Raw genomic sequence first — 10,272 nt, 5'->3', positions numbered from 1 at the left:
CTCTGCTCTCCCCGAGGCCACGCTTGCTCGCGGGGACCCGGCCAGCCATCGCCCACGGCTCCGCGGGCATAGGCAGTGGGATGTGGGCAACAGGCCAGGACCGGGGCAGGCAGGGACAGGGACAGGGCGGCCACCGCCCCAGGGGAGCATCCTCTTGCCCAGTCCCCCCGGTTCCTGTCCCATGAACTCATCTAATCCCTTGTCACACCCGGGCAGCACTTGACACCTGCGGTGTTGGGCCCCACAGCTCAGAGAGGAGACTCCCACCCTCTGCCCCTCGCCTGCGGGTCTCCCCCGGCACCCCCAGCCCCTGCAGCCGCGGGAAGAAAGTCCCATCCACACCCCCTGGGCCACGCTGGGTGCACCAGCCTTCCCCGTCCCCCTTGTCCCCTCTTTCCCAAGCCGAAGAGCTCCAGCCCCTTCCCCTGGGTGACCGTGGGGGTGGCCCCAGCCTGTGGCCACGTCTCCCTTTCCCCAGGGAGGGTGTTGTTGGGTGCTGCCACCCCCACCCTGGCTGCAGCCTGGCTGCCGGGCCTGGGACGGGGCCGTGGTAAATGATTTCTCAGGCAACAACACGTCGTGGGGCTGTCGCTGCCTCGGGCACAACGGTGAAATGCGGTGAGATTTGGCACCTGAAAGTGATGTGTGCGGCAGCCCCTCCCTGGCCCCGTGCGGATATAAACCCCCGCGCCAACCCGCGCTGGCCACCCAGCACCCGTGGGGAGGGAGCACCATGAAAACCGCCGGCATTTTGCTCGTGGGCGTCCTGGCCCTGTGTGCCCAGCTGCAGCCGGCCACCGCGGCTCCTGCAGGCATGGGTGAGTGCCTGGGGGGCGCGGGGCGGCCGCCTCCCACCAGCTCTCGGGGTGCTGCGGGGTCCCGCGTGGGATGAGCAGGTAAAACCAATCACACCAGCGCAGAGCCGGGCGCTCCCCCCGCTCCGGGGCACCCCACGCCCCGCCACCACCAAACCGTGGGGCTCCGGCTCTGTGGCGCAGAGCGGCCCCCGAGGTCTGTGCCGGGCGGGTAGCGCGGGCGGGCGGGGGACGCGGTGGGAGCCCTCCTGCCCACGGGGTGCATCGGCCTTCGGCCGCCAGCCTGGTGCACAGCTGGGCCCCAGAGGGGTCAGATAATTCCCCGTGTGACAGCCCACGCACACAGCGCGGGGGCCCCGAGCTGCCGACTGCCGGGCCCCCACATCTCCCCGGGGAAGGGACGTCCCCCTCTGTCCCCCTCTGCTCGCCCCGCTCTGTGCTGGCAGCAGGGGGCCGGCTAGCCACCCCGGGGGCACCTTGCCTGGCCAGCAACACTCCCCTTTTAATCATTGACCGCCCTCCCTCGGCAGGCGGGCAGGGAGACGTGACTCCAGCACCTTCCCTGCTGCCACGAGGGAGCTGCGGTCACCCACAGGGCTCGGGCGCAGCCAGCGTGACCAGGCTCAGCGGCAGCGGCTCTGCCACCCGGGGATGCGGCAGCAAAGAGCCCTCGGGGTCGGGGTCGGGGCTGCTGGCCCCATGTCCTCAGCCAGGATCCTGCCCCGGGACGTGCCTTGGCACGGGGACGGCTGCCTGTGGCTGTGCCAGCAGAGCCCCACACTCCCCACAGCCGTCCTTGGCCGCTGGCGAGGAAGCGCCTGGCAGAGCCATGGGGGGGACGGCAGCCACCCCGATGCCACGCGCTGGGGACGGCAGCCGAGGCGTTTCTGCCTCCTGGGAAGCGATGTGACCGCGTGGGCTGGAGCCGCTGCCCCCACCGCCGGCACGCTCAGTCCCTCTCCAGCTGCTCCAGCTGGCTGGGCGCGGCTCCGGCTGGATCGGCCGCTCGGAGCCAAGGTGCAACCTCGGGCAAACCCGCCGACACCCACGCTGCTGCCGCCGCTCCCCCGTCCTCCGTGGTTTCCCCCTCATCTCCTGCCACGAGCCCATTTCTGGGCTCCCCTCTGCTCTCGTCCAGCTGCTCCGGTGCAGCCCAGCTGCTGGCACCACACCCGCAGCCTCCCAGCCCCGGCCGCTCACCACCGGCACCATGGACGTCCCACACGCTGGGACAGAGCAATTACGGGGTCAGAGCAGGGCAATAACCCTCAAAGACAAGTGCCACCGGCAGCGCCGGCACGGGACCAGCAGCTCAGTCAGGGTGGGACGCGGGGGCAGCCCCTGCCCTGGCAGCGGGGACAGTGCCGCGGGGTGGGCAGTGCCAGGTCGGCAGCCGCGGTGCTGGTCCAGGAGAGCAGGGTGGGCTCTGTCCCCGCAGCGTCCCTCACCTCCACCCCCGAGGGCAGCGCTCGCACCGCCCAGCGACGCTCTCGCCTGCAGAGCGGCCACGTTACCACCCCCATCCCAGCCCTGGCGCGGGGGCCACCGGGCTGCAGCACGTCCACCTTTATTCAGGGAGTCCCAGCACCGGCTGGAACCACCCGCCCAGCCCAGTTCCCTACAGCGCTGTCCCCGGTGGGGCCCAGTCCCCGGGGCAGAGCGGGAGCATCCTGGCCAGCCCCAGCGTGGCCAGGTCCCGGCAGCCCCCCGGCAGCCCCCCAGTACCCAGCCACCGAGCACCCCAGCCCGAAGGATGCGGGGACAAGGACCATCCTGCTGCTCTCCCCGCCACCCCAGGCCTGTCCCCCGTCCCCACACGTTGGCTCCCGCTGCCGGCAGCAGTGGAGCGGTGGCGGGGCAGCGGCCGGGCTGTGCGCCGGCTCCTGTTCCTGCAGAAACACCCGTGGCAGGGAGGGAACCGCAGGCAAAGGCAAGCAGTTACTGATTTACTGCCGCTCCGTTCCGTGCCGCATTGTTGACTGCGGGGTTAAATTACCTGGAGACGGACCCCGGCAGAGCGGTCACCGGCTTGTGACTTGGAGCAGGGATGGTGTCCCCCGCCCCGCACACCCCTCGCCCACGCGGGTCGGTGGGATGCTCTGGCCCAGAGCTAGGGCTGCCCCGGCAGTCTCTGCCAGCAGCGAGGGTACGTCACCGGAGACGGGGCAGGAGAGGCTCAGCCTGCTACCGTGCCCAGGATGGGCCCCAGGGAGCCAGGATGCTCTGGGGGTGCCTCCCAGCAGAGGGGTCCAGCCTGCACCCCCCCAGCCGGGCAGCACCGGCACCACGCTGAGGGACCCGCATCGCCACGGCAGCCAAACCACCCAAAGCATTGAGATGAAACCAGGAGCTGTGAGCAAAGGGGATGGAGTCCTCAGCCCCGCTCCAGCACAGTGCAGGGCTATTCCCCTTCCGTCAGCAGCCCCAGAGGAATTAAAGGCACCACTGGCAGCACCTGCGGGGGAGACAGGGACTGGCAGAGCGGCGAACACTGATGAGAGCAGCGCAGCCACGCCGGCTGGTCTGGGCCACTCGGCTAGCTGGGTCTATCCAAACAAAGCCCGGCTTGATGCTGCCAGGTGCCACGGAGCATCCTGCCCACAGAGGAGGACAGCACACGTGCCACGGGAGGGGTGTCCCGGGCAGACCCGAGGGGGTCCGGGGTTGCACAGCCCCCAGCACCGCCATGCCCCGGAGCACCGGGCGCGCAGCCAGAGCGTGCCGGCGGCTCGCTCCCCGCCAGCCACTCGCCCAACCGGTGCTGCCGGACGATCCAGGCCACATCCCTGGGGCTGTTGGAGGCCGTGAGGATGGTGGGGGCCACAGGACGAGGTCATGGCTGGGCAGAAGGAGGCGTGGGGGAGCCCTGGGCGGGCGCCTGCCCAGACACGTGGGCAGCCTGGAGGGCCCTTCAGTCGAGGAGTGAGAGCTGGAGGAGAACAAGTGGCTGGAGCAGAAGCTGGATGAGCAGCAGCCCTCAGCCGCGCCATCGGCTCATCCCAGCCTCTGGGCATCAGCGGCCCAGGCCAGGGGCCACCGGGCTGCAACATGGCCACCTTTATACAGGGAGTCCCAGCACTGGCCCTGGGCTAGAATCTCTGCTTGCAATCGCCAGGGCGGTGGCAGGGACAGATTGTGCCCCATCCCCAGCACACCCACGCCCGCCATGCTCCCCGCTGGTGGCACCAGCTGCATCCCCATGGCCTCTGGTGGCCAAGCCCTGGGGGCCATGACGGGCCTGTGCCCAGCTGGCTCAGTGGCTGGGGCCAGCCGGGGTCCAGCGTGAGGCGCACGGGGGCCGCGGCTGGTGGCGGTTGGCTGCTGTTCCTGCCGGGCAAGTTTTCAGCGTGGCCGCCCGGTCTCCTCGAGGCTCCCCCTCCCTGGTCGGCCGCCAGCAGCGGCAGATACCTGATACTCAGGTTGTGCAAGAGCGAAGGGGGAGCCTGGCCCTGCCCGGCCCTTGGGAGCCACCCGGAAGGCCGAGCCCTCCCGCCCGCCGGCCCCACCTGGAGAGGAGCTTAAAGGCCGGCCGGGCGGCCCCGCAGGCTCAGCGCCGGCTCCCGCACCATGCCCACGGCCCGCAGCGTGCTCGTCCTGGCAGGGCTCCTGGCTCTCTGGGCAGAGCTGCCTCCAGCATCCGCCCAGAATGTCACCAGTGAGTATGAGCGCACGGCTCCGCACGGCTCGGCTCGGCTCGGCACGCCCCGGGCGAGCAGCCAGCATCACTCCCAGCCCCAGGGCCTGCTGGGGTGGGGGCCGGGGCCGAGAGACAGCCCGTGCCCGGCGCGGTTGGGCTCAGCAGCATCCCTGGACCCAGCCCTGGGGCTGGCGGCAGCATCTCCCGCCTGGGGCCGGCAGCCCCCGCGCCTGCCCACACCCTCCGCCTTTGCCTTGCAGCGAAAGCCGGCGTGTGCCCGGAGCCTGCGACGGAAGCAGCGAACTGCACGGTGGGGTGCCAGTCCGATGGCGACTGCGAGAGCACCCTCAAGTGCTGCCCGGCGGCCTGCGGCAAGGCCTGCCAGAAGCCCGATGGTAACGCTCCCTCCTGCTCCTGGCGCCGCTGCCCAGTGCCGGTCCCGCTGCCGTGAGCCAACGGCTCGTCCCAGCCAGCGGCACCGGTGCTCCAGGGTGCGGTGGCGGCCGCGGGTCTGGGCAGTCGTTGGGTGCCCAGGTGCAGCGCGGTTATCAGGGGCTGTACAGGGAGCCCGGTGGGGTTGGGGTGTGCTGCCGCCGGGCCCTGCTCACCCCTTCCTCCTCCCAGTGACGCCGGGGTTGAGCCGGCGCCTCCGAACAAAGCCAAGGTCGGCTCAGAGAACCCCCGTGTCGCTCCCCGGCGCAGCCCACTCAGCCCCGTGGGCACTGTCCTGCCTCCCAACCCCACGCCTGGGAAGAGTCTCCCATCACCCTGTGCCGGACATGGCCCCACAGCCCCCAGCTGCGTACGCTCACCGCGCCGGTCCTGCTGGAGAGCAGCGCCCGTAGACAGGCGCAGGATTCGGGATCTCCAGCTGCAAACACGTGGATGTGACCTGGAGGCTCCAGGACCTCCATCGCCGCCTGCAAGGCCAGGGCTGGCCCGGCGGTGCTGCAGCGGGGGACGGTGTGGTGCAGGGCTGGGAGCCCAGTGCCAGTGGCCGGCAGCAGGACAGCAGGGCAGGGAGCCATGCAGCCGGGCACAGGCTGGTTTGGGAGCACGTGGCCCCCGGTGAGGCCCGGGCTGAGCCCACATCCCATGAGCGCACGGCCGGGGCCATCCACAGCGGCTGCGGGGGGGGAACAGGGCTGCGTGCCGCGGCTGCGTGTCCTGTGCCGGCCACCCAGCCCTGAGCGTGAGGCTGAGTACAGGGACTGCGGGGGCCACCACCCTGCCACATGGCCTCCACGATGTGTCCCCATCGGGTCAGGCTGGCAGAGCCATGGGGTGGGGGAGCTGCCGGCAGGTGTGGGGGTCCCTCCTCGGTGGCAGCCAGGGGCCGGCACCATGCCCGCAGCTCCGGGAGCTGCTGGGTCAGCCCTGCCCCTCATGCCGGGGCCGGCGGGTCTGAGGCCACGTCCCTTCACCTTTGCAGAGAAGCCCGGCACCTGCCCGCCCGTCAGCCCGGGGATCCCCATGCTGGGTGTCTGCACAAACCAGTGCAAGACGGACTCCAACTGCTCCGGCAGCCAGAAGTGCTGCAGGAACGGCTGCGGCAAGGTCTCCTGCGTGACGCCCCTGCACTGAGGTCAGTCGGGCACCCGCCCACCCGCAGCACCCACAGCATGGCACCGCGCCCCGTCCCGCTCACGGCCCTCTGCTCCCTTTGCAGGCGCAGCCGCCTCCTGCCAGCCCGGCCACAGGAAGCTGCTGCCCGACACGAGTCCTGCACGCCCAGGCCCCGGCCCTGCACCGTCCCCCACCGGCCTGACCATGCTGCCAGCTCGGAGCCTTCAGCCTCAGCTTCCTCCCCGGGGTCCCCTGCACTCTCACCAATAAAGCAGCCTCTCCCTGCTGCGCTTGTGGCTGCCTCTCCATCCCGCCGTGCTCCCGGCCCGGCAGCCGCTCTGCCCGCTCCTGGCCGCATCCTGCCCACCACTGCTGCCACTGGGCGCTGGTGCCAGTGCTGGGGCTGCCTGGGAGGGCCCCAGCCTGTGCCTCTGCCACGGGGAGCCCCACAGCCCCCCGGCACACTGGCTCCTCCGCCGTTGCCCAGACGCGCTGGGAGCGGGGCCATCATGGCACAGCCACATCCACATCCCACCCGCTCTGCAGAGGTGGGGAGGCCACCAGCGTGTGCCGTTACAGGAGCATCACCCCGACCCCTCCTGCCCCGCACGCTGCCAGCCCGGCAGCGGCACGTTGCCCGTGGCAGAAGCCTGAGGAGCTGTGGGTGGTGAAACTCAGAGCTGGGCCCTGTTCCTGCTCCTGCCCTGCTCTCCCCCGCACCCCCTGCTCCCCATAGGGCTCCTGGCACCCCGGCCCTCCCGCACCAGAGACCAGAGCAAGTGGCCCCACCTGCCTTCGAGGGGCCAGCACCCCCAGAGCCCCAGCCCAGCTCTCCCCGGGGCAGAGTGAGCCCTGTACCCTGCCCGGCACAGCCCAGTGCCCGGTGCCGGTTCCCCCTCTCCCTGCAGAGCGGGTGCAGGCTGGTGCACCCCGGCTCAGCGCCACAGCTCTCTGCAGCAGCTCTCCCCGCGTGCCAGAAGGCGACCGGCTCTGCTCCCCAGGCAGGACAGGCAGACACTGAGGGCTGGGGCCAGGATTCCGCTTCCCCGTGTCCCGTCCCCACCGTCCCTCGGGCAGCACAGGCACCAGGGCTCTGGGAGCGCTGCCCGTCCCCCTGGCCTGGCTGCTCGCGGGTCACTGGTGACCTGGAAAGGGCATGCTAGGGAGGATGCATCAGCCGTGGGCCGCAAGCCCAGCGCTGCCCCGGGAGTCTCCCCCGTGCCGGATTGTTCATGCCCAGCGCTCCCACGGTGCTGCCATGGGAAGGAGCAGCTCGGCTCGGCCGGCCCCCACCCCGGCGGGGTTTAAATCGCAGCCGGTGGGCCCAGCAGCACGGCTCCCCCGCCACCAGCACGATGCCAGGCCAGCGCACCCTCCTCCTGGGGCTCCTGGGGCTCTTTGTGGAGCTGCCGCCCGCCCCGGCCCAGCAGCACCATGCCAGGGACCTGGGCGCTGCCACCGCTGCCACCCCGGCACCGCGCCAGGCCCTGCTGGGACGTTGGCCCCTCGCCGCCCTGCCTGCCCCCCGAAAAGCGGGTGAGTGCCCGGCGGGGGGGAGCGGAGCCCCGCGGCCCCCCGGGCTGTACTGCCTCTCTGACCGCAGCTGCCCCGGCGCTGAGAAGTGCTGCCAGAGCGGGCAGGTCAGGACCTGCCTCCTCCCCACCACAGGTACCCCCCGAGAGACGCCAGCGTGGGGACGGGTGGTGGTGGGTGGGATGTGGGTGGGGGCTGGTGACCATGTCGGGTGCCCCGGGTGTGAGCCCCCTCCCTGAGCACGTGGCTGCACAGAGCATCTCCCTCTGCAGAGAGCCCGGGCTACTGCCCCCGCACCGGCAGTGCCAGCATGGCGAGCTGCGGGCTGAGCTGTCACAACGACACGGCGTGCAGCCCCAGGGAGAAGTGCTGCACCCGCGGCTGCTGCGCCCGCTGCTTGCGCGCCGAGCCAGGTAAGGCGGCCTGGGGGTCCCTGCACCAGGACACCGGTGCCACGGGGCAGCCCCATGGGTCCGCACCCCCCCCATCCCTCTGTGGGGGAGCCACAGGTGCTGTGGGGCCGTGCCGGCTGCACCCCGAGCCTCCCTCCCCTCCAGCCAAACCCGGCCTCTGCCCGCGGAAGCGTGCCCAGCGGAGCGGCTGCTGCCTGCCCCAACCGCTGCGCCGACGACCGCGACTGCCCCGGCGACCGCAAGTGCTGCTTCTCCGGCTGCGGGCTGGCCTGTGCCACCCCACACGCAGGTACGGCCCCGCCACCCCCTTCTCCCGCTGCTGGGCACCCGCAGGCTCCGCTGCCCTGGCACCGGTGCTCACCAGACCCACATCCCCCCGCCCAGGCATGCATGCCCCCAGCACTGCCCGTGGCCACCCCACGGCCACCCGGTGGCCATCCCGCAGCCACTCCAGTGGTGGCACGACTGCTCCTCTGGCCTGAAGCCCAGCGTGTGCCCAGCCACGCTGCCGGAGAAGCTGTGGCAGCCATGCCCGGCCCAGCGTGTGGCCAGTGGCAGCCGTCCAGGCGCAGGGAGCGTGTGTCACCAGCTGTGGCTCCCAGTGCCACACACCCGGCCCCCCATGAGCCCCCCGGGCAGGAGCGGGCCCTCGGGGCACTGCAGGAGGGGAGCCCCTGCCCAGCGTCTCCATGACAGGTGGGCAATGGCCCTAAGTGGGCGTGGGGCTGCACCCATCCTGCACCCCCCTCCTGCACCCCACTCGGGCTGGGCACTGGCGGGGGCCGCAGCCAGGGTTGTCCCCCACTGCTCCAGCTGCCAGCTGGCATCCCATATGGAGCTGGGACTGGTCTCACTGGGGCAGACTGGTGCGGGTGTTAAGCTGGAGGCTGAGGGCAGCATGGGGCTCTGGGAGGGAGGATGGGGGCAGGATGGGGACCGAGGCCGTGCCAGGAGTGGGGCTGGGGGAAGCAGGATCCCGGCACCGCCGCAGTCCCTGTTGTCACCAGGGAGCCGCCGTGCTGCGGCGAAGCCCGGCTCCTGCCCCGTGGTGCTGCGGGGCTCCCTGGGCCCCTGCCTGGAGCTGTGCGACACCGACGGCGACTGCCCTGGGGCCGCCAAGTGCTGCTCCACCGGCTGCGGCCACGTCTGCAAACCGCCCACCGAGGGTAAAGCCACCGGCGCCACGCGGGGCCGAGACCCGCCGCATCCCCTCCCTGCCCTGTCACCGTGACCCTCCCGGGGGGTGGTGGGAGCACGGGGAACCCCCCCATGGGGCAGGAGCCAGGTGAGGGGCTCACCCCCCGCGGGCAGGGCAGCTCCCCCACCCCGAGGGGTGCCCTGCGCACGGAGGGGGAGCCCCTCACCCCTCCCTCTCTCTGCATGTGCCAGCACGGGCCGGACTCTGTCCCTCCGCAGCCGATGGTGTCCAGGTGGCCAAGTGCCTCCTCCCGTGCCTGCAGGACAGGGATTGCCCCCCCAGCCAGAAGTGCTGCCTGCAGGGCTGTGGCCGGGCGTGCGTCCCCCCGCTGCGGGGTAAGCCCCCCCAGCCTGTCACCCCCCAGGTCCCAGCAGCCTGGGGCACCGCGCAGGTCTCGCCCTGGCAGCGGGTCCAGCCTGGAGCTGCCCAGGGCTCCCCATCCCCTGGGGCAGGAGCACCCATCCTGCACTGGCCACCTGGGCCATCTCTTCCAGGTCCAGCCTAGCCCTGGCCGGGAAGGGCTGCACTGGGAGGTGCCGTTTTGGGGCTGTCCCCCACCCCGCTGTCCTGAGAGGAGCAGAGGTGCTGCTGCCAGCAGCACCCGCTGCGCCCATCCCTGCGCCGGACCCTCTGTGCCACCACCAAGATGGCACCAGTGTTGCTCTGAGGGGTCCTGGCCGGTGTCCCTGGCACCCCCCCATCCCTCCCCACCATGCCATCGAGGGCTGGCACTGCCCACACACCGCCCCACACCAGGCCAAGGCTCCCGGCAGCCCAGGCATGCAGGCAAATCCCTGCACCCCCCTCAGCCCTGGCTGCTTCACAGCACCAAAACAGAATAAACCGGCCCACGGCCGCCTTCTGCTCCGCATCACCTTCCCTGTGCTCTGCCTCGGGTTCCCAGGAGGTGCAGGCAGCCCTGGACTGCACACGGGCAGGGAGGCGCAGGCAGGCACCCGGCAGCCATCCCTGCAGGCAGGTGCTGCCCTGGGGCAGGGAGAGGTTCCCGTTTCCATGCGGGCGCCCGCCAGCCACCACCGCTCCACCATGACCATCCTGCTGGGTCGGGGGGCCGCAGTCACGGGCTGGAGCACAGAAACCTGTTCCCTC

At 71.6% G+C, this 10,272-nt stretch overlaps 2 protein-coding genes across 2 annotated transcripts; both read left to right on the top strand.

Annotated features, from left to right (window-relative positions):
- The first annotated feature begins 4,238 nt into the window (after positions 1-4,238).
- On the top strand, positions 4,239-6,305 carry LOC141931366 (WAP four-disulfide core domain protein 2-like). Its single transcript, XM_074843387.1, has 4 exons — positions 4,239-4,470; positions 4,713-4,847; positions 5,885-6,037; positions 6,122-6,305. The coding sequence occupies exons 1-3, from the start codon at positions 4,383-4,385 to the stop codon at positions 6,034-6,036; spliced, it is 375 nt and encodes a 124-aa protein (XP_074699488.1). The 5' UTR covers positions 4,239-4,382; the 3' UTR covers position 6,037; positions 6,122-6,305.
- Positions 6,306-8,018: 1,713 nt separating this feature from the next.
- WFDC3 (WAP four-disulfide core domain 3) lies at positions 8,019-9,897 on the top strand. Its single transcript, XM_074843572.1, has 4 exons — positions 8,019-8,253; positions 8,972-9,130; positions 9,354-9,497; positions 9,657-9,897. Exons 1-4 carry the CDS (start codon positions 8,019-8,021, stop codon positions 9,665-9,667), a joined length of 549 nt encoding a protein of 182 aa, XP_074699673.1. The 3' UTR covers positions 9,668-9,897.
- Positions 9,898-10,272: the final 375 nt, after the last annotated feature.

This window comes from Strix aluco, chromosome 17 (assembly GCF_031877795.1).
Source record: "Strix aluco isolate bStrAlu1 chromosome 17, bStrAlu1.hap1, whole genome shotgun sequence".
Lineage (NCBI taxonomy): Eukaryota > Metazoa > Chordata > Aves > Strigiformes > Strigidae > Strix > Strix aluco.
Note: the sequence above shows the minus strand (reverse complement) of the source record. Positions and strands in the feature narration are given on the sequence as shown.